General features: G+C 50.1%; 1 protein-coding gene and 1 long non-coding RNA gene across 8 annotated transcripts in view; one reads left to right on the top strand and one right to left on the bottom strand.

Moving 5' to 3' along the window:
- Nucleotides 1-22,631, bottom strand: part of ZC3H4 (zinc finger CCCH-type containing 4) — a 53,762-nt gene extending 31,131 nt beyond the window's left edge. For 2 of the 7 annotated variants that reach the window (XM_009194813.4, XM_031659124.1), the window contains exons 1-4: nucleotides 21,555-21,672; nucleotides 21,265-21,430; nucleotides 1,465-1,684; nucleotides 1,047-1,157 (exon numbers count right to left, since the gene is read on the bottom strand). In XM_009194813.4, the coding sequence (XP_009193077.1) occupies nucleotides 1,047-1,157; nucleotides 1,465-1,684; nucleotides 21,265-21,425 (492 nt within the window). In that variant the 5' untranslated portion in view covers nucleotides 21,426-21,430; nucleotides 21,555-21,672. Of the gene's footprint in view, nucleotides 1-1,046; nucleotides 1,158-1,464; nucleotides 1,685-7,605; nucleotides 8,452-19,735; nucleotides 19,798-20,008; nucleotides 20,815-20,990; nucleotides 21,144-21,264; nucleotides 21,431-21,554; nucleotides 21,673-22,579 lie in introns of those variants that run through there. The other 5 variants (XM_021931232.2, XM_009194814.4, XM_009194811.4 and 2 more) reach the window with 5 other exon arrangements.
- On the top strand, nucleotides 8,241-14,650 carry LOC103880136. Its single transcript, XR_001897770.3, has 3 exons — nucleotides 8,241-8,351; nucleotides 14,356-14,447; nucleotides 14,562-14,650. It is a non-coding gene; the product is annotated as an uncharacterized LOC103880136 (long non-coding RNA).
- Nucleotides 22,632-22,885: the final 254 nt, after the last annotated feature.

Genomic DNA, 22,885 nt, shown 5'->3' with positions numbered 1-22,885 from the left:
TGAGATCCGGCCACTGCACTCCAGCCTGGTCAACAGAGCGAGACTCCGTCTCAAAAAATAAAAATAAAAATAAAAATAAAATAATAAAGTCTGAAGATCGAGACCATCCTGCCTAACGCGGTGAAACCCTGTCTCTACTAAAAATACAAAAAATTATCCAGGTGTGGTGACGGGTGCCTGTGGTCCCAGCTACTCAGAATGCTGAGGCAGAAGAATGGCGTGAACCCAGGAGGCGGAGTTTGCAGTGAGCTGAGATTGCACCACTGCACTCCAGCCTGGGCGACAGAGCGAGACTCCGCCTCAAAAAAAAAAAAAAAAAAAAAGATTTGCTTTTCTCTTATGGAATTTTCTGGAGGAAGAAATGGTATACAAAATGAACAAATAATTTAAATTGCTGCTTGAAATGAAAGCGACAGTGGCCGAGTACTGCCTGCCTACGGGCCACTTGAGAACATTTCATTCTCTTGCCAATTTCCCAAAAAGGTCATTTGTGAAGAGTGGAAGCCAGTCAGCCATGACGTGGACCAGTCAGCATCTTTCTCTGAGACATACAGGGCCTTGCTAAGGCCGCACGGAGGAGGCTCGAGAGCATACCTCACGGAGGTCAGCTAGGGACTGGGTTCAAACCCAGCTCCTCTACTTCAGAACTGGGCAACTTTGTTGAAACTTTCTTTTCCTTTTGAGACAGGGTCTTGCTCTGTCGCCCAGGCTAGAGTGCAGTGGCTGATCATAGCTCACTGCAACCTTGAACTTTTGGGCTCAAGGGATCTTCTCACCTCTGCCTCCTGAGTAGCTGCAACTACAGGCATGCCTGGTTAATTTTTTTATTTTTTGTGGAGATGGGGTCTCACTTTGTTATCTAGGCTGCCCTGTTGAAACTGTCTAAGTCTCAGTTTCCTAAGTCATAAAACGGGGATTAAACTAATACCTGATGACCCAGGACTGAAACCCACATAAAATGCCCAGAACACAGCAAGTGCTCAAGAAACACAAGCAGTTGAACTCCTCCCGGCCCCAGAGCTCAGCAGGGCACGCCAGTCACTCACCGGCGCATATGGGGGGCTGTACTCTCTGTACTTGCGGTGCCCTTTCTCACTGGGGCTGAAATCCGAGTCATCTGAGAAGTCAGAGAAGTCATCGCTAGAAGAAGCGTGGCGCTGTAATGACAGGGGAAGAAGACTCAGCAACCCTGCTGCAGGCGGGCCACTCAGGCGCAGTCAGCCTCAGGACAAGCTATGCCGGCATGTGCCGCAGGGCTCTGTGCTTCACCGGAAACACCTCACCTGGGGCACTTAGTGGCAACGGAGCATAAGCTACCAACTCTTAAAAAAGGTCTTTATCCAATTTGAGATAAGCAAAGGCATTAAGAGTGCCCTCTGGGGCGGACAGCAAAAGCTCAGCCCCTGGGGCTCTCAGCCAGGCCCGATGCCAGGCAGTGGCAGTCCCAGTGAATCCTGGACCTACTTTGTGCTTGGATTTCCTCCTCTTCTTCGACCTCCTTTTCTCTTTCTCCCGCTCTTTCTTCCGTTTCCGCTTCAGTCTCCTGTGGGACTTCTCCTCGTCCGAATCACTGTGATGCTTCTCCCCCTTTTCTTTCCGGCTTCTCTCAGGCCCTCCGGAGGTATCCTGGGTCTCCTCTGCCCCATCATCTTCCAATTCGCCTTCTTCCAACTCTCCATCTTCCCTACAAATGAACCCCAAAGCCACCATGAACACAAGGTTTGAGAGGAGGCCTCCTAGGGCTCTGGGCTGGCCAAGGCTGACAAGAACCAAGGGCCTGACTGCTGTGAGCGAGGTGAGACCCTGGGAGGACACGGGGGCCATGGCCTCTTGTTCTATCCCTTATCCTCCCCCTGAAAGAACTGTGCTTGCTCCAGTCTAACCTGGCTGGGGGAGGGGTAGAAGTTTAAGGGCATTACCACTAACACCGGGACACATCTACGTCAGATTTCCCAACAGGACTAGTGTCCTTAGAAGAAGAAACCGACAAGATGCTGTGGTCACATAAGTGGGAAGAGCCCCATCTTGGGGATTCACAATGCTTAACACTGCAGAACTTCCAGGAAGCCCCACAGTCTAGAAACACACACAGCTCTGCTGTGTGAAGCACTTAGGGCACTTCTAAACCTCGCTCGACCACAGAAGTGCCTCTCCCAGAGAGCACAGACCCGCATCCCCTCCCTCCCAGGCCCAGGATCACCTGCTGGGCCCCGGGCCCCATGGAGCTGAGCATCAGTGCCACCTGAGGCTGAGGGTGGTGGCTGTACACCGTGGAGAGGGCCTTGGTTCTGAACCAGGGGTGGCCCCAAGCTACCTGGGACCCACTCACAGGCAGGCCTGGGCTGTGGCCTGAGAACCCTTCAAAGTACTTTATTACAAAAGCCCCATGAGAACTGCTGGAAACAGGCTCAGAGTCCCAGGTCACCAGGTCTGACCCACCCTCGTCAGTCCCACATCTCTGGGCTGGAGGCAAGCAAACACTGAGCAGCTGCAGGAGGGGGACGGATCCCAGGCCCCTCCTGAGGACCTCACATGATACCGGCCCTGCTTTCTCTCCCTCCTCTGACTCACCTGCAGGTACTGGGAACCCCTTCTGGCTCCCCATCCTATACTCTTCCAATTCCCCCATGTCATCCCAATCCCCAGGACTTTAAAAGTGCTCTCCAAACATGACACTGCCCAGTGGACATTCTGTATATGTAAATATCTACGGGGTAGGGTAGGAGTAAGGGAAGAAATTGGGTTAAGGAGGGGCAGCTGGAAAAAGAATCCAGTTTTTGAGCCAAACCCACAGACACAGTGTTCACAAGTACAGGAGTTGGTAAAGGAAAAAAACAATTTTTTTGAATAATTTTAAAAAGCTCCCAAAGTTCCCCACGAATGACCACAAAAAGGCTTGTGTGAGAGCTTCCAACTCCTTCCGTCTCAATTAACTAGGACACAAAGAGAAGGGATGTAAGGAGGAAACGTCACGAGCCCAGGCCCCAAAAGGTTAGCCACAAATGGAGCTACCTCCGCGGAAAGGCCTGCAGCTGCCCAGGCGGGAGCCAGTGCATTAGGCGTGCTTGCCTTAAGTTTCCAGCACATGCGGCAGACTCCTCCCAGGACCCTCCACTGTCCTTTCACTTGTGTCCCTCCCTTTGTCTGCCTCAGGACTGCTACCTAAACATCAAGGAGCTCCTCAAGAGGGGCTTTTTCTATGAACCCTCATTCCCAGTTCAAAGGGGATGGATTCTATTTCAAACCCAAGTGGCCCAGCCCCACAGATACTCCTGGGCAGAGGTCAAGGGCAGTTCTCGAAACAGAATGCAGGACACAAAACTCTTTCTGCTGCTTCAAAGGCAACAACACAGGTGACGTCACCCACGTGTTGCTTCCCTGACTAGCAAACTTGGGATGGGGCGGGGCAGGGGCGCAGGCTGCAGTCCTGACAAGGGAGGTGCCTTCCCGCTGGGGTGCGGCCCACAGAAACCAGGCGTGGAGCAAAGCCCTCACTGGACGCCTCACCCACACTGAAAGGGCCACATGACTGGGAAAACTGGTTTTGTCCCAAGGAAGAAGCTGTTACTCAGTGACATGGCAAACTTCCCGCCGCCGGGAGCTGTACAGACACTGTGAAGTGGCACCCTAATGGGAATATTGGGGGCGGGCCAGGGCCACACCTCAAGAGAAACTCAGGGAGAGAGAGAGACTGAGTGCGAGAAGGCCTGGGACAGACTGGAGATATACATGCTGGGGTTTCACGAAGAAAAGCTAAGAACAACATTACTCTCGACACTTAAGTCTAGAAGGCATAAAGTTGAGAGGCACATGATCACCATCCAGGTCACTAATTTTTTTTTTTTTTTTTTGAGACAGAGTCTCGCTCTGTCGCCCACGCTGGAGTGCAGTGGCCGGATCTCAGCTCACTGCAAGCTCCGCCTCCCAGGTTCACGCCATTCTCCTGCCTCAGCCTCCTGAGTAGCTGGGACTACAGGCGCCCACCACCTCACCTGGCTAGTTTTTTGTTTTTGTTTTTGTTTTTTTGTAGAGACGGGGTTTCACCGGGTTAGCCAGGATGGTCTCGATCTCTTGACCTCGTGATCCGCCCGTCTCGGCCTCCCAAAGTGCTGGGATTACAGGCTTGAGCCACCGCGCCCGGCCAGGTCACTAATATTTTAAATGCCAAATCTGTGCCAGGTTGCTTGACTACCTCCTTTTCTGCACTGTCCTTGTAGGAAAAAAGATACAAATGACAACACACTTGGTCCACAAGGCAGGTGCATGATCATCATCAGGGCAGGGTCAGCTGAGCCAGAGTGGGTGGCAGCCTCAGCACGCCCTCCCTTATGTCCAACACTGCCACACATCAGGCGACAGTCTTGCCCATGGTCAGCTGAGGCCTCCTTCCCTGTCTCGATGCCACCCACTGGCTCGGACGAAGGTACAGGCTACTCTACATCTAACACCTGAGGGCAGAGGACAAAAGACCATCCAAGGAACTCCAAGAGCCTTAACCATTGTCCAGAATGATTCTAGAAAGGAACACCAAGGTAGAGAAGCACAGCATTCAAATCCACCCTGCAAAGACCTGACCCAAAGAGGGATTCTGCACACTATTGATATCAACAGCTCCAGGCACACCTGGGCTCAAAGAGAATCAACCATACAACTTTTCACAAAACAGGCAGTGGCTACTTGAAACTTTGTTTCCCTAGAGTTGAGAGAGGCAGAGAAATACACAGGATTTTTTGTTAAATTGCTGCTGGTTGCTGGGCGCGGTGGCTCACGCCTGTAATCCCAGCACTTTGGGAGGCCGAGGCGGGCGGATCACAAGGTCAGGAGATCGAGACCACGGTGAAACCCCGTTTCTACTAAAAATACAAAAATTAGCCGGACGCGGTGGCGGGCGCCTGTAGTCCCAGCTACTCAGGAGGCTGAGGCAGGAGAATGGCGTGAACCCGGGAGGCAGAGCTTGCAGTGAGCCGAGATTGCGCCACTGCACTCCAGCCTGGGCGACAGAGCGAGACTCTGTCTCAAAAAAAAAAAAAAAAAAAAATTGCTGCTGGTTGATGAAGGGGCACTGAGACAGCGACAATAAACAGATCGCTGCATTCTCAGGGCCATCCTGCCATGTCATGCTCTCAAAGCCCCTCCAAGCCCTGGGCTAACCTCTGCCCACAGTCACCTCAGGGGGTCCCCCCTCCCGACACCCGCCTCTCAGCTAAATGTCCTGCGTGAATATGAGGTCTTGACTGTATTTTTCAGACTCTGTTCAACAGAAAGCAAAAGGAAAGGAAGTCAAGCCAACTGGGAATCCCGTGTGCCACCGGCGCGACAGCACAAAGGCGGTCTCCACAAAACAGCAACCAGGTTTCAGCGATGCCACTTAACAGACTGCCGGCAAAATCCGTGTCAGAGTGGGATTAAATACCGAGGGAACATGCTTAATAGACCTCGACATAATCCCCCAAGAAAAGTGGGGGAAGCCCCACCGCGCTAATCATTTCAATCTAGACCTGCCAAACTCTCTTGAGACAAGCAAGCAGAAGAAAAGCCTGCCGCAGCGGCCTGTGCAGGGAGCACTCTATTCCCAGAGCCTGTATTGGCAACGCCTGACATGGCTGCACTCAGTCCGCTGCTCGAGCTCTCGGGGACAGGAAAGCAACCACCCTGGGAGACCGACTTGGAACTGGCCCCCACGAGGAAATGGGAAGAGGCCAACGCCTTGCCTTGAGCCAGTCCTGCCCCATACCTCCCGGACAAAGCTCCCGGGCATTTCAGCTTCCATTTTCAGAGCTGGCTGCTCCTCTCCCTGGGCCAAAGAACAGATCTGGATGCCTACTCCAAGGAACAGGCCGGCTCCACAGGGTCCACAAGCATGCTGGGTTCAGCACACACCACGGACTTGGCGAAAACAGTGCTTGGTAAAGATACTTCATGTCCAGACCGGGTGTGGTGGCTCATGCCTGTAATCTTAGCACTTCGGGAGGCGAAAGCAGGGGGATCACTTGAGGTCAGGAGTTCGAGACCAGCCTGGCCAACACAGCAAAACCCTGTCTCTACCAGTAATACAAAAATTAGCTGGGTGTGATGGTGGGCGCCTGTAATCCCATCTACTCGGGAGGCTGAGGCACAAAAACTTGAACATGGGAGGCGGAGACAGCAGTAAGCCGAGATCGTGCCATTGCACTCCAGCTTGGGAGACAGAGTGAAACTGTGTCTCCAAAAAAAAAAAAAAAAAAAACAAAAAACCAAAACTAGCACTTTGGGAGGCCAAGGCAGGCGGATCACCTGAGGTCAGGAGTTCAAGACTAGCCTTGCCAACACTGTGAAACTCCAGCTCTACTAAGAATGCCACCAGCGAGGTGGCGGATGCCTATAGTTCCAGCTACTCAGGAGGCTGAGGCAGGAGAATCGCTTGAACCTAGGAGGCGGAGGTTGCAGTGAGCCAAGATCATGCCACTGCACTCCAGCCTAGGTGACAGACCTAGAGACTTGGTTTCAAAAAACAAAACAAAAGATATTTCATGTCCACAGTAGACATGATATTTCAAAGGAGATATTTCATACTGCCTTATCCAGCAGCCTACAGATTTGGGCCTCATGCTCCTTTCTGCAGACCAAGTAACTCAACCAGCTCCACCTCTTCTCTAGAGTATGCTCTTAGTCCATAACCTGAGCCTTGCTTTTCTGATCTACTGAATGGGATAACAGTAGCACCTATCTTAAGGGTTGTGAAAGTTAAATGAGATAATAGGCATAAAGCAATTGACATGAGGGACAGGCACAAAGGAAGGAGCAGCTGTTGGTTGTAAGAACCAGCTAGCATGAGGGCACCTCTCCACGGAAAGCCCTAACTGGCTGGAATGCTGACTGCGAAGCATGTTCTCTATAAGAAAGCTACAACTAGGGCCGGGCACGGTGGTTCACGCCTGTAACCCCAGCACTTTGGGAGGCCGTGGTGGACGGATCACCGGAGGTCGGGAGTTCGAGACCAGCCTGACCAACATGGAGAAACCCCATCTCTACTCAAAATACAAAATTAGCTGGGCATTGTTGCAGACACCTGTAACCCCAGCTACTCAGGAGGCTGAGGCAGGAGAATCGCTTGAACCTGGGGAGGCGGAGGTTGCAGTGAGCCAAGATCACGCCACTGCACTCCAGCCTGGGGGACAAGAACGAAACTCCATCTCAAAAAAAAAAGAAAAAAAGAAAGCTACAGCCAGCTCTCCCTGATGGACACTGCTGACTGCTGGTCAACAAGTTCTCTTTACTTGGTCATAACCACGCATACACTGTTCTCCCAACTCATCCTGCTGACAAAACTGACAAAAGCGACGTCTCCCCTTCCTCAGCTCTAATCTAGGCAGTACCAGAAGCCACCAAGTGGCTAATCAAGACAAAAAGACGTAGGGAGAGCTGAGCCCCGGGAAGGAACAAAGGCTTCTTACAGAAATGAAGCTTGGCAACATGGCAGCTCTCTAGACAAGAGGGCTGGACGAAAGCTGAAAGGGGCCCAGGGTTTGTGGATCAACCTGGTTTACAAGAGTAAAAAATAAAAAATAAAAAAAAAAGGCAAAGTACAACACAAAAGATGGAAACTCATGGAACAGCAGCTGTTACCTTAAGATCATGAGAGCCCTTGATAAGAGGCGGCTAGGTTAATGTGAAAGTCAGGGTTATGATCATTAACTGCCCAGACTCTCAACAAATTGCCTGGGTAGGCTCTAAATGACCCATTAACTAGGGACAAAATTACAAAAATTACAAGGAGGTGCCGCCTCTTCAAATGTTTAACAACTAGCCTAAATGCAGAAGTCCAGGATCCCCAAGTCCAATTCTGCGGCACAGTCGTTTACTAGGAGTGAAGGCGCAGGGCCTCTGCTTTAGAAATTCAGCTCAGGGCTCATGCCTAAGAAAGGCCCCAGAGACCTTCCCTTGAGTTAGGATGTAATGAAGCAGCCACAGAGGAAACCTCACTGAGGGATTTTCAGAGCCAGGAAATTCTTGAAATAAACCTCTGGGTCTTGCACATGCTTTTCAGTGTCCTTACTACCTAGGTTCATCAACCAGAAACCAAGAACAAATGTGCTCTGTGTCTCCTTTTCCTCAGCATTCTCAGGTGTCATCATAGCGTGCTCTGTGACATCATTCCATTTCCATGGTAATGTGCCCACGCCACAGCAACCACCCAAGTGAGGCACAAAACTGGCGAAGAGAAGTCCAGCCATCAGCATCTGTACCCTGCACCCCACACTCTCACTTCAACATAAGACAGTCTACCTATCCACTGCTGGCATCTAGATACGAAGACACCTACTGGCGGATGTGACCGTAGGAGAAACTGGAACCATGTGAACCCAGCTCCGGTATTTGAGATATTGTTAATTTTGTTAGCAATGAGTTTTGTAGTAGGGTTTTTTGTTTTGTTTAATTTTATTTTCTTTTGAGACAGAGTCTTATTCTGTCACTCAGGCTGGAGTGCACTGGCACGATTTTGGCTCACTGCAACCTCGGCCTCCTGGCTTCCAGTGATTCTTGTTCCTCAGCCCACCGAGTAGCTGGGATTACAGGACCTGCCACCGCGCCCAGCTAATTTGTGTATTTTTAGTAGAAGCCAGGTTTTGCCATGTTGGCCAGGCTAGTCTCGAACTCCTGACCTCAGGTGATCCGCCTGTCTCAGACTCCCAAAGTGCTAGGATTACAAGTGTGAGCCAACATGCCCAGCCTGTAATTATGTTTTTAAATGATCATAAAGTTAGAGATTCATACTGAAGAATCTACAGGTATAGGCCAAGCACAGTGGTTCATGCCTGTAATCCCAGCATTTTGGGAGGCCAACGCAGGCAGATCACTTGAGCCCAGGAATTTGAGACCAGCCTGGGCAACATGAGGAAACCCCATCTCTACAAAAAAATACAAAAATTAGCCTGGCAGCATGCGCTTGTAGTCCCGACTACTCAGGAGGCTAAGGCAAGAGGATCGATTGAGCCAGGAGGGAGCTAAGACTGCACCACTGCACTCCAGCCTGGGCAACACAGTGAGACCCTGTCAGACTGCTTGGAGCTCAGGAGCAGAGCATTTCTCCGAGCAACATAGTGAGACTCCGTCACTACAAATAATTTAAAGACAGGGTCTCTCTATGTTGCCCAGGCTGGAGGGTGGCAGTGGCAGTCTTAGCTCCCTGCACCCCACCTCCTGGCTCAATTCCACTTGACTAAAGCCTGCCTTGGCCTTCTCCTGCTTTGGCCTCCCAAAGTTCTGGGATTAGAGGCAGTGTCACTGCACCTCAGCCTCTATGACACACATGGCACTTTTTTTCTGGTCAAGGGCAGGGTTTCACGCCTGCAATCCCTGCACTTTAGGAGGCCCCAGGCAGGCGGATCAATGAGGTCAGAGGACGAGACCTTCCTGGTTAACACGGTGAAACCCCGCCCCTACTAAAATACAAAAAATTAGCCAGGCGGTGGCGGGATGCCTTGTGTCCCAGAAGCACTGGGAGGCTGAGGCAGGAGAATGGCGAACCCGGGAGGTGGAGCTTCTGTAGTGAGCTGACACTGCCACCACCCATAGCCTGGGCTGACAGAGTAAAAGACTTTGCCTCAAAAAAAAGTACTCACAATAAAGGTTAAGAAAGAAAAAAGAAGTTCCAGCCAGGCGCAGTGGCTCATGCATGTAATCCCAGCACTTTGGGAAGCCAAGGCAGGCAGATCACCTGAGGTCAGGAGTTTGAGACCAGCCTGACCAACATGGTGAAACCCCATCTTTACTAAAAATACAAAAATTAGCTGGGCATGGTGACACGTGCCTATAGTTCCAGCTACTAGGGAGGCTGAAGCAGGAGAATCACTTGATCCCGGGGAGGCAGAGGTTGCAATGAGCCGAGATCGCACCACTGCACCACAGCCCAGGCAACAGAGCGAGACTCCGTCTCAAAAAAAAAAAAAAAATTAGCCAGGCATGGTGGCACACACCTGTAGTCCCAGCTATTTGGGAGACTGAGGCAGGAGAATCACTTGAACCCGGGAGGTCAAGGTTGCAGTGAGCTGAGACTGCACCATTACACTCCAGCCTGGGTGACAGAGTGAGACTTCATCTCAAAAAAAAAAAAAAGGGAAAAGAAAACAAAAAAGAATTTCCAAGTGGGACAACTGAGCAACGTGGGGAGAGGCTGCAAGGTCCCCAAGCAGTCATTTAATAATTTCCCAGCAGAAAGCTGGAATCTAGGCTTGGGGGCCTCCACACTCCTCACCAAGGCCTAAACTGAGGCTCAGAGACAGGAAGGAATTTGCCCGTGGGGTCACAGCAAGAAGAAGCAGAACTAGAAACTAAGTCCAGTACCGTCGGATGCAAAGACCAGCTCTTAACTTCTACAAATTATCTGACAACTACAAATTATGTCAAAAAGAGTACTTTGCTAAACACATCAACTGACAAAACAATGCCCATCCTGAAATGTATAATCGAGTGGGGAAAAATAAGATATACATACATAAAACAGACTTCATGAATCAGTATTCCAAGAAATGCCAGAATGAGGCACCAAGACTTTGGGCAAATTCCTTAAACACTCTGTACCCCAGTCTCCTTAACTGTGCAGCACAGGCAACCATGGAGTCCCCAGGATGGTGTCATGCGAGAATCCCATGAGGCCATGTAACGCAAGCACTTAGCAGGAACCTCCCTCAGAATAAACACTTAGGAGTAAAATCGACCCAAACGCAAAGACACAAGGTCGACACAGTCCTTCCAATATCAAATGAAGGAAATGGTAGCATTTCAAAAACCTAACCAAAGACATCTAGATAGAGAATAAGGGCTCATGGAAAGACTGAAGGAATTCTGGCAAAAAAAAAAAAAAAAAAAAGGACTCATCCCAACACTAAGAGAAAACAATATAAATCCCAGGGAGTGAAATTCCAAAGTCCCCTAACATGAAAGGAATGCCTTCGCCCCCAAGTGTGCAGCATCCACTCTGGGGTTTGTACAAGCAGGCAAACCTCTCAGAACAGTTCTGCAAAGCTCCAAACAGGCTGACCACGAAAAAACCCAGCCTGCTAGAGGAAGCTTGTGGAGACAAAGATGCCATTTTCTTTGCCTTAGTATCTATTCTTCCACTCCCACAAGCTCTGAAAATTTGCATTCTTGAGCAAAGGTATCTATCCCTCAGAACCAAGTTACTCTTGGCGGAACCTCTGGAATTTGCTTCTCAGCAATGAAGAGTTTTCTAACCACCTTCTCATGCCAATGAAGCTTCAGATGGTTTAAAGCTGCAAAGATCATGGTTTTCATCGGAGGACCGATTTCTATTACTCCAGAGGAGAAAGTCTAACAATTTAACTTATGAACTAAGAGTTCTCCTTGTTTATAGCTTTTTATTTATTTACTTTTACACAGGGTCTTGCTCTGTCACTCAGGCTGGAGTGCAGTGGCGTGATCATGGCTCAATGCAGCCTTGACCTCCTGAGCTCAAGCAATCCTCCCACCTCAGCCTCCCAAGTAGATGGGACTACAAGAATGCACCACCATGCCCAGCTAATTTTTGTAGAGATGGGGTTTCATGCCGGGCACAGTGGCTCATGCCTATAATCTCAGCACTTCAGGAGGACAAGGCAGGCAGATCACTTGAGATCAGGAGTTCAAGACCATCCTGGCCAAAATGGTAAAAACACCATCTCCACTAAAAATACAAAAATTAGCCCAGTGTGATGGCATGCGCCTGTGGTCCCAGCTACTCAGGAGGCTGAGGTACGAGAATCACTTGAACCCAGGAGGCGGAGGCTGCAGTGGGCCAAGACTGTGCCACTGCACTCCAGCCTGGGCATCAGAGCAAGATTTCGTCTTAAAAAATACATAAAAATAAAAATAAACATGGCCAGGCGCGGTGGCTCAAGCCTGTAATCCCAGCACTTTTGGGAGGTCGAGCGGATCAATGAGGTCAGGAGATCGAGACTATCCTACAATAACATGGTGAAACCCCGCTCTACTAAAATACAAAAACCAGCCGGGCGCTGCGGCGGCGCCTGTAGTCCCAGCGCCACTCGGGAGGCTGAGGCAGGAGAATGGCCTGGAACCTGGGGAGGCGGAGGCCAGCAGTGAGTCGAGATCAAGGCCATACTGCACTCCAGCCTGGGTGAGACATTGAAGCAACAGATCTGGCCTCAAAAAAAAAATAAATAAATAAAATAAAAATAAAAATAAAAATAAAAATAAACAAATAAGAGATCTGGGCCTCAAGACCTTCAGGACTTGTTCATGCATCACCTAAAAGAGTTTTTGGCTTGGTGTGCAGTGGTCATAATCCTAGTGACTGGGAGGAGACGGTGGATCACCTGAGGTCAGAGTTCAAGACCAGCCTGGCCAACATGGTAAAATCCCATCTCTACTAAAAATACAAAATTAGCTGGGGTGGTGGCGACCACCCAAAGCATCCCAACTACACTCAGAGGCTGAGGCAGGAGAATCGCTGAACCCAGAGGCTGAGGCTGCAGTGAGCTGAGATCGGCTTGCACTCCACCTGGGTGATGGAGAAGACTCATTCAAAAATAATAATAATATTTTTTTTTTTTTTTTTTTTTGAGACGGAGTCTGGCTGTCGCCCAGGTTGGAGTGCAAGGGCTTCAGATCTCAGCTCACTGCAAGCTCCTCGGCCCCGGCTTGGCTACACCATATTCTCCTGCCTCAGCCTCTCCTGAGGTAGCTGGGACTACAGGCGCCAAATCTGCCCCGGGCTAGTTTTTGTATTTTAGTAGAGACAAGCCACCCCGGTTAGCTAGATGGCTACCTCCCACCTCGCGATCCTACCTGCCTCGCCTCCCAAAGTGCTGGGATTACAGGCTTGAGCCACCCCACCCGGCCAATAATAACAATTTCTTAACTACAATTATATACATACAACCTATTTGTTAATTTCTAGTCACCTGTGGGTTCCTTAAGGGCAGACAAGAATGAGGTTCACAGTAACCCCATGTTCCCAAGGGCCCAGCATAGGGCCAGGTACAGATTGGGTACATGCTCAGTGCATATTCTACATGATGTATCAATCTCAGCTTTCATACCCTTTTGGTCAATTTCATCAATAGAAACAGTAACAAATTTCCAAGAAACCTTTTTCAGCAACCTGTATCACTTAAAACTTTGACACAAACTCATTTGAGTGTTTATCAAGGGTTTCCAAATAAGCTTGAAAGTGATGGATGCACAGACGGAACAGAGGAGACAGGCCCTGCCTTGGATGCAGCCCACCTTGTGTGGCACACAGGCTTCAGTTACTGTGATTGCTCTCGTTCCCTGCGGAGTGGCAGGGCCTGCCTGGAATCCCAAGGAAACCTAAGCCCTGGTGTCTGTTAGGAAAATGAGGAGGGCAACAATCCAAGCCACCTGCAACAGACTTTTGGCCAAGTGACACTAGTGTCTGGGCCCAGCTCCCTCAGTTAGGCCATAGCAGGGATGTGATGGCCGTGATCCACTTCCACATGGGGACTCAAGAAGTCTCCAGTTACTTCTAATGAATGAAAATCCCTTCCATTTAAGAGGGTTTAAAAGCCTAGGCTTGGGCCTCTACATTCACTGGAAGGAGTGGAACGTAGGGAAGATGGAGCCACAGTAGACTGAGAAAGGAGTAACACCCCCACCCTCTCGAGGGCCAACTTTAATGGAATATCTATATTCCCTCCTCATTCCCTCCCACCACAAAAATAATGACAATGCCTGCCGTGCTGGCATACCAGACAGTGCATACCATACCGCTAGGTGGGCAGCAACTTTCTACTCTACTCTGCTGCTGTAGCGTAGAAGCAGCCACTGATGATATAAATGAATGAGTATGGCTGTGTGCCTATAAACTTTACCTACTGGCCAGGTGTGGTGGCTCACACCTGTAATCCCAGAAGTTTGGGAGGTCAAGGAGGGTGGATCACTTGAGGTCACGAGTTCAAGACCAGCCTGCCCAACATGGTGAAACCCCGTCTCTCCTAAAAACACAAAAATTAGCCAGGCGTGGTGGTGCGCACCTGTAATGCCAGCCTCAGGAGGCTGAAGCAGGAGAATCCCTTGAACCAAGAGGCAAAGGTTGCAGTGAGCCGAGATTGTGCCACCGCACTCCAGCCTGGGTGACAAAGCAAGACTCTTGTCTCAAAACAACACAAACAAACAAAAAAAAACTTTACCTACAAAAACAGGCTGGGTGGGCTGGCTTTGGCCCAAGAATCATAGTTTGCCGACCCCTAGCCTGGATGCAACGGCTTTCATACTTTTTGACACTTAACCACATCTGCTTCTTTGCATTTCTCCCAAACAAAAGTGTCCAGAAGCCACACTTAAATGCATTATGCTTTTCCTTTCCTCTTCCATTTCCTTGCTTTTCCAACGCAGGAGAAAAAAATCAATAATTGGACTTCATACCCCACTAGTGGCTATACCCTGCAGTCTGAAGAATACCACACCAGATCCACCACAGTATAATGGTATGTATAGTATAGAGATGGGGTTTGAGTACCAGCCGCCCAGGGTTCTAACTCTGCCTGCAGCACGCACTTGCTTCGTGACCTGGGACAACTGACTTCGCCTCTCTGTTTCAGTTTCTCCTCAAAGGGCAGGGGTAAAGGTTAAATGAGCTAACGCATGAGAAGCACTCAGAAGGGCCCTGGCAGGTAATCTTTGACCTTCAGGTCAATTGCGCACAAATGGTACTGTCACCCCTTTGGAAAGACAAAGACACTGACTTAGGAGATGAACTCAAGAATCACATCCAGGCCGGGCGCGGTGGCTCAAGCCTGTAATCCCAGCACTTTGGGAGGCCGAGGCGGGTGGATCACGAGGTCAGGAGATCGAGACCATCCTGGCTAACACGGTGAAACCCCGTCTCTACTAAAAATACAAAAAACTAGCCGGGCGAGGTGGCGGGCGCCTGTAGTCTCAGCTACTCGGAGGCTGAGGCGGGAGAATGGCGTGAACCCGGGAGGCGGAGCTTGCAGTGACCCGAGATCGCGCCACCGCACTCCAGCCTGGGCGACACAGCGAGACTCCGTCTCAAAAAAAAAAAAAAAAAAAAAAGAAGAATCACATCCAGTTTGCCTGACTTCCCCAACCATAGCTGTCCATCACCCATCACTGTCAGCAGATGGCCAATCCCGTGTGGAGAGAACACAGCAGCACCCAGGCAGACATGGTGGCTTATACCTGTAATCCCAGCACTCTGGGAGGCTGAGGTGGAAGGATCATTGAAGCTAACAGTTCCAGGCTGCAGTGAGCTATTAATACTATGAGGTGCCACTGCATTTCATTTCAGCCTGGGTGACAGCAAAACCCTGTCTCAATAAAAGTGAAAAAACAAAGCTTTTGGCTCTGGACTTCACTCTATCCTTTCTGGGACGACTGACAGGCATGACCGGGAACCTGATGGGCCTGCCTGTGATCTAGCCACTGAGCCTAACCTGCAAATTAATTGTTAAGGCATCTGCTTTGCAAGTGGGTATTAGTGAGCTGCAACAGCAGCAGCAACCCTTTATTGTGGTCAGAAGCTGTAGAAGGTAGGCCAGACACACGAGAAGGGAATACGAGGTCTGGTAAAGGCAGTAACAACCCTTGCCTGACTTTAAACAAAGTCTTCAGGATAGAAGGGTTCTTTGCACAGTCAGAAAACTTTTCTGCTCCAAGAAAAGCCGGGGAGGAGCTTAGTTACTGAATGAACAAAACTTTATCTGACTCAGCCAGATCCCAAAGGAGTGAAAAATCCTGGAGCTAGATGAGACCTTGTTCATTCCTCTCTGGAGAAAGTAAAGGACTTGCGTGGGGAAACTGACTAGTTTGCAGTGGTGTGAGATTCTAGATCCCTGGCTTCCCAGTTCTCAGAAGCCCTACCAAGACTGCAGCACTAACTCGGATTCTAATTAATTGCAAAAGGATGAACACAGGAGGTACAGTCAGCATAAGCTCCAGACAGTATGACCATTTGAGCATCTATAAAAAGACACTGAGCAAGCAAGCAATGTCTTAAGATGGCTTCCACTTAGTGTCAACCCCAATCGGCTCCCTGTGATTAAACAAGCTGACCAGAACCCTAAGAGGTGAAAGATAAATGCACTTCCTTCAAAAACAGATGCTCTTACTTCTGTTTACACACTGACTGTAACAGTTCTGTTTCAAATTCTTCTCTAGTAGGGAAAGCAGAAAGATTCACTAAATGCTGGCATTGTGTGGGTGTCCCCAAATGCACCCATTCGACCACAAAGACCCTGAGAAGTGGGCATTTTATCCTTGATGCCTACTGCACACTGCCGGGGAGGAGCCAGGCCTGAACAGTTTTATCTGGCTCCAAAGTCCACAGTCTTCCTCCACATCCTGTTGCCACCTCCGACATTCAAAAAGATGTTACCACTTGCCTGACAAACAGGGCACTGAGTCACCTATTCACACAGATGCGAAATGGCAAAAAAATACACATGAGAAAGATTCTTTATACAGACCAGTTTGGTCAGAAGCAGCAAACTATGCTCTCAGCAAATAATCCTGTGTTCTGTTAAGAAAAACAACAGAAAAAGTGACAGGACACAACTAAATCTAGCACCAACCAAGAGACCATATCGTAATTTTTGTCAACAACTACTAAGAGTCAACCCAACGGATGATGTGCCAGAAATCTATTTAAAAACTGTCCATCTCACCTCATTACATCACCAGCGAAACCACACACAACGTCTTCAAAACTGCATCTGCATTAACTCCTAAAATCAAAAGTGTCCACGCAGCAAAGACTAGGCCAAGAAACTGGGAAAGTCAAACCCATGAAGTTTGGCTCCCCCTAAACGATTTTTACCTTAACTTATCCCCATGAACTTGACATGCAACCCAGACAAACTGGCAGCTTTTCCATCCTATTAGGTTTTAATTATGAAACTGGCTTCAAACCATGTATTCGGAAAGGAGTCCCTCCACCAATGAGGCTGCTCCTACAGTCCCTGATCTGCTGAATAAATACCAATTGCCAGAAATCTCAGGAGTCATCCTTTTTTCTCAGCTGTGCTGCCAAAGTACAGGTTAAGCGCCTTGCTCAATTCAGCTACTTTGCTTGCTATTCGCTCTGTCACTCAACCTCCTGGCGTGAATCAGACTCAGTTGCTCTGGCACTAGAATTACTGTTTGTGGGGACCAAAATTAGGTTCTCTAGAATCTGGTTTGACTTGATAGCTATCCACGGAGACTTGGAAATAGTTCCATTAGCAATTTTCACCACAGAATATTTACTGTAACTGGATCTGACCTCTATGGAGAGATGTTTCTAGAGGCCTGATAGTCATAAGCCATAAAAATATAACAAAAGGAAGTGGACCCTCAGACAGCCATTTGTCTCCCATCATGGAAGAAGGTAAAAGATCTAAGAGCAAGAAGCAGAGGTGGAAGCACCGTTAAATAAATTACTAAGCAAGTCCAACATGCAACAGCTCTACATTCAACTATATAGAAACACAAGAGTCAAAACCGTTCATCTTAAATTTGCCAGGCAGTTGAACAGCCAGGTCCACAGGTACAAAACAATTTTCCCTTGGGATCAGCCTTCCTGGCTGTGGAAAAACCACAGTAGTGGCTAAAATAGCTGCCTCTACTTAGAGAAAACTATGGCTTAAAAAGAAATCAAAAATTTAAACCTTCAGAGCACAACAAAATTGTACCGGGGGGAGAGGACAGGCTGTGAATTACTCCTTTTGGGGAATCACATTATTTTTTTTCTTTTAAAGAGCAAATTTGAGAGGAATTAAAAAAATAAAGGGGCTTTATGACCAGAACATCCATATTTCCATGGTCAAAATCGACTTTTTTTCTACTAGGAGACTTTGATTTGCTTTTAAGTTAAATCTCTCACCCAGAGAAAATAAAAATGTAAAAGGTTGTAAGGGTATAATAAGTTTGGTTGTTAAATCAGGGATTCTGAGTAACACCCTTTTCTTTCTTTTTTTTTTTGCAACATCCATTAATTTGATTTTTAACTAATACTGGTACATCAGTTTGGGGGGAAAAAAAGGCAGTACTGTGACATTTCAAAAACAAAGATTAACCAAATAGTTTTTGACTTAATTACTGGGGCTTCTCGGGATGAGATTCCTTTGAGAACAGAAAACAATAAACCCTTGTGTTGATATGCCTGTGAGTTTTTTAAATGCTTGGGGAAATAGTTTCAAATTCACTGAATGATTGCTAAAAATTTCACTTACAAAAAAAAATCTCATTTCCTTAACGTTTCTTTTTAAAAGTCAATTTAAATAAGCAACTTAGTAGCCTTTGGAACTTGGGTTCATCAGTCATCCAATTTCTGTTCTCAGCTCCTGGAGAAGGAATTTTATAAAGGATGGGAAACTTCAAATAAATGCAATTCATTTCGGGCTGACCCAGTGCCCTGGATAATGTGTTTGTTCGGTTTGTGCTTCAGACATTTTTTGCAGGATACTGTAGAGTTTGGAGATTTCTTCCTCCCATAACTGCTTTTACATACTAAGGATCACCACTCCATGGCAGTTGTGAACATATTAAGAGGAAGAAAACAAGTGGCCTACTGAATTGCAGTTTCCTCATCTACATGTGCGTGACCTTTTTTCCTTTTAAGAAGGAAAAAAAGGAAACGGTTCTTTTGGAGAGGGCCAGAGTTCTCTCTCAAAGTATGTCAGGGATCAAAAGTGGGAAAGAGGGAAAATGCAACTTCAACGTGTTTTGTCTTTTAACGGAACTTATGCTTGTAAAACACATCAGAAGTACGGTGTTTGGTTCTGCAAGTCATTTCTGTTTGTTTTTTCCTTGTTACGTGTAGGCCGGGGGGACTGGGGGCTGGAGGAGGTGTTCCCTCCAACATGACTGGGCGTGTAACACGTTTGCATCAACTTTTCACAGTCAGACATGTGCTTTCGAACAAAGGAGCAGTGGAGACGGGCAGAGATGGGGGCTTGACACAGTTTACAGATTTTGTGCTTCAACAGTACTTTACAAATGACTTGCTCAATTTTAACGTCCATCACCACAAGAGACATTGGAGTAAAATGAGAAAATTGGAGCTACTTGAACCAATCTTTTCTGGGGGGCAGGGAGGGAGGGAAACCATTAACTTGAATACATGTATCATAAATCAAATTCAGTAAGCTTGTCTCCTACAAATGGACTTGAAGTATCCACTCTTTTCAGAGATGAAGGCTGGAGACAAAGCAATGGATTGAAATGGAAAGAGGGATGCCAAGAGTCCGAAAACATACAGGCCTTTTATATCGATTTTTGTCATGTTACAGTAACACACTTTTTTTTTTTTTTTTGGCGAAAACTGTGTACGTAAAATTTTAAAAATTAAACATCGAAAGGATGTGCAAGTCTAAAAGGGCTCAACAGGGTTAGAATCCTGATTCGAACATATCAACTCACTCTCTCAAGCATCACTTTGGTCTAAAGGCGAGGAGGAAGGCAGGCAGGAAAGGGAGAAAAAGAGGGAGATCATTGAATTACTCAATAAAAGAGGCTACTTACCATCCCAACCCATTGTAAGACATACACTTCTGACATAAGAGAACTCCTTAGAGGTCGAATAAAGCGTGTAAGCACCTTTGAGTAATGCACCTGCCCCCGGAGAGGGGGCCCGGAAGCCCAACGAGGGCTTTGCGAACAGACCTTTGCTAATCTGTTTATTTTCTTGGAGTCGGGCTGCGATGGGCTGCGATTCCCAGGACGATACATTTAATTAGAACAAAACAGAAAAAAACAAATGTTGTAAAAAGCTCACCAAACTGCTGCACTTGTGTCTCTGAATGTGGGTGGCATTTCTTTTAAAAGGCAAAGTATGGTCTGTGAAGGAGAAAGGGGAAAGGGGAGGTGGGAGTAGGGAGAAGGGGCCGTAGACCCTGGCAGGGGAAGCCCTGGCTGAGACCCCCGGCTAAGGGAGGGTCCTTAGCGGCTCCCCAGCCAGGGCTGCGGCGGGGTAGCCATCTGTCCAGCGCGTTCTTTTCCCCTCTCCACCCCCACTCCAAGACTCGCTTTCCTGCCGGCTGAAACCCACCGTCCGTGTCCAAATCTACTCTCCAGCCGCCTCTTCTGCCCCACCAGGAAACAGTGGGCGAACCCTGCACCCCAACTCCTTCTGCTCCAGCAGGGGAAGGAAACGGGGCCCCAACCTCGCCCTGAAACGCGCCGGGCTGACCCCATTATCACCCGCCAGCCAGAGAAGGGCGTGGGGGGGGGGGGGCGCCGCGTTTCGCACTTAATAAAGGGAAGGGGGCGCTTCCTTTAACGCCCTGCCAAAGCACAAGGAAATCTCCTTTTCTCTCTCCCGGAAGAGACGGTGCCCCATTTTACCCCGACAGAGGGGGGAACCCCACGAGAAAGCGCGGGACCAACTTCCTCTCCCTACAAGGCAGGGAAACCAAACCTTACCCCCACAAAACAAGGCTGCTAGTCCTCCCTCACGTCACCTACCTACGAAAAGCGAGAGAACCCCTGCCCTTTAACAAAAACACGGGTAAAAATCTTCTCTAAATAAATAGGCAGGGGTTTTCATCAAAAGGGCTGGAGATGCATCTCCCCCACTCCCCAATTCGGCCTTCTAGAGAATAGCTACAAAACACCTCCCGCCAAAAAATAAAAGTGCTATAAAGCACCCACCCAAATGACCCCCCATTACAAGGATGGAGAACGGACTTGAATGAACCCCCACTTTCTGCCTCCTAAGCTAAGGTACCTATCATCCAAGTAGGGTAGGGTGTGCCTCCCCCAGGAGAAAGGATACTGCCAGGGGCTGGGAGACCCCCAACCCCAAACCCCTAAGAGCGGGGCAGTTGCTCGAGATCCCCCCAAAAAGGGTCCGGAGCCCCTCCCCCATCCCCTTCCCCGAAGCCAGGCGACGAGCAGGCGGGCCCGTGGCTGCCAGCTCCGGGCGTAGGGGCAGCCAAGGACCCCCGTGGGCCTCCGCAGCACCCCCCCCCCGGCGCCCCCTCCCCAGGGCGGGCGGGCGGGCGCGGGGGGTCCGAGGGGCGCCTCCTCACCTTCCCCTCAGCATGGCGCCCAAAAAAGACAGAGCGAGAGCGAGGGAGAGCGGGCGAACGCCGCGAGGGGGGGGGAAACGCATGAGGCCAGGAGAGAAAGCAAGCGAGAAAGAGCGAGCGAGCAAGCGATCGAGAGACACCCACCGACCCCGCCCTTCCTCCTCCTCCTCCTCCTCCTCCTCCGCGGCCCGGCCCAACATGGCGGCCGCCCCCCTTCCTCCTCCTCCTCTTCCTCCCCCCGGGGACGCAGCCCCGGCCCGGCCGGGGGCCTGACCTGTCGTCAGGGAGCGGGAGGCGGTGGTGGAGGAGGTGCGGGGTGGCCGGGCGGGCGTCGGGGGAACACGGAGGAGGCGAAGGCGTTGATGGCGGCGGCGGCGATGGCGACGGCGGCGACTCTGATGGCGGCGGCGGGGGGGTCCCGGGCGCGGCCTCCATAGTTCCTTTGGGGGGGAGGGGATGTTAATGCACGAAAAAGGACTGCTTGGGCGTGGCGGGAGGGGCACACTTAAGCTCGGAGGGCTCCTGATGGGAATGGGGTATATATTTTTTCGGTTTCGGAATCACCTCTGCGCTGACCTCCGCGTAGGCCGCGCGGCCTAGGCCTCGGAGGGCCGCTCGCCGCCTGCTTTCTCCGCAGCCCACCCCTGCGGTCACTCGCTTACTGGCGCGGGGCCCTCATAGGGGCGAGAGCCCCCCCCCACGCACCCCCGCGGGCCCGGGGGCGGGAGACCCGGGAGACTCGGACACTGGTGGGTGGTTGGGTGTAATTAGCGCGGGCCGCGCGCGATGGAGCAAGCGAAGGGTAAGGGGAGAAGAGGAGAGCCAGCGAAGGGGGTGGAAGGGTTAAAAAGAAAAAAAGGATTGAAGGGAGAGAGGGAACGGGCCGCGGAGACGGGCCGACTGTCTCCCTTGTCTGCCCGCCACTGGTCTCCCGGCTGCCCGGCCCCCGCCGCAATCAGGAATTGACACAAAATGGCGGCTCGGCCCGGACCAGCCTAGAGGCTGAGGCGGGAGGAAGGGTGAGGTGGGAGGGGGAACTGAGAGGCGGAGGCGGAGGCCGCGTCACGTGCGGGAGAGGGGTAGAGACCGCTTGCCTGAGGGCCGGCGGAAAGAACCGAAGGCAAAGAGTGAGTCCGAGGGGAGGCGGAAATAGCCGAAAAGAGCTGAGCAGGAGACAGGAGGCGACGGGGGAGAGCCGAAAAGACCCGAAGGTGGTGATGGGGTGGGGCTAGAGAGAGCATGAGAAACCTAGGGGAGCCAGAAATAGCCTAAGCCGATTGGGACCGGGGAAGGAGGAGAAATTGAGATGGTCCGGAAAGAGCCGAAGGCGGTGTCTGGGTGGGTGGCAGGAGGTGGAAACAGCCGAAAGAAAAGCAGCCAGGGTAATGCGATTAAGAGAATGAGCTGAACGGGCGGGGCTGGAGCGGCGATTAATTAAGAGAATAAACGACTTTCAGGAATTCGCCCGAGAGCAAGAGGGAAGAACCGAAAATTGCTAGTTTGAAGGAAGGCGGGAAGAGCCGATAGTTTTAGGTGGGAGGATGGGAGGGAAGGAATTCAAGCTACAGAGAGAAAAAAAAAAAAATAACCGAAAGCTGGAGGCCAGGTGCCGAGAGTCGGAGGTTTCCGGAGAAGCGATGAAGCCCAGCCAGCCCGGAGGTGACGTCACTCGACAACTCAGTCGATGACGTCATCCTTGCAGGAGAGAGGGGCGGGGCTTGGTAGTCCATCAGGGGAGTTTAAGGACCTGGGGTGTAGGAGGACCCAGAGAAGGCTCACAAATAGCGGAGATAGAAACACTGGCCGGTGTTGGCCGGACACGGTGGCTCAAGCCTGTAATCCCAGCACTTTGGAAGGCCGAGACGGGCGGATCACAAGGTCAGGAGATCGAGACC

The sequence above is a fragment of the Papio anubis genome, chromosome 20 (genome assembly GCF_008728515.1).
Source record: "Papio anubis isolate 15944 chromosome 20, Panubis1.0, whole genome shotgun sequence".
Lineage (NCBI taxonomy): Eukaryota > Metazoa > Chordata > Mammalia > Primates > Cercopithecidae > Papio > Papio anubis.
This window is presented reverse-complemented; position numbering and strand designations above follow the sequence as displayed.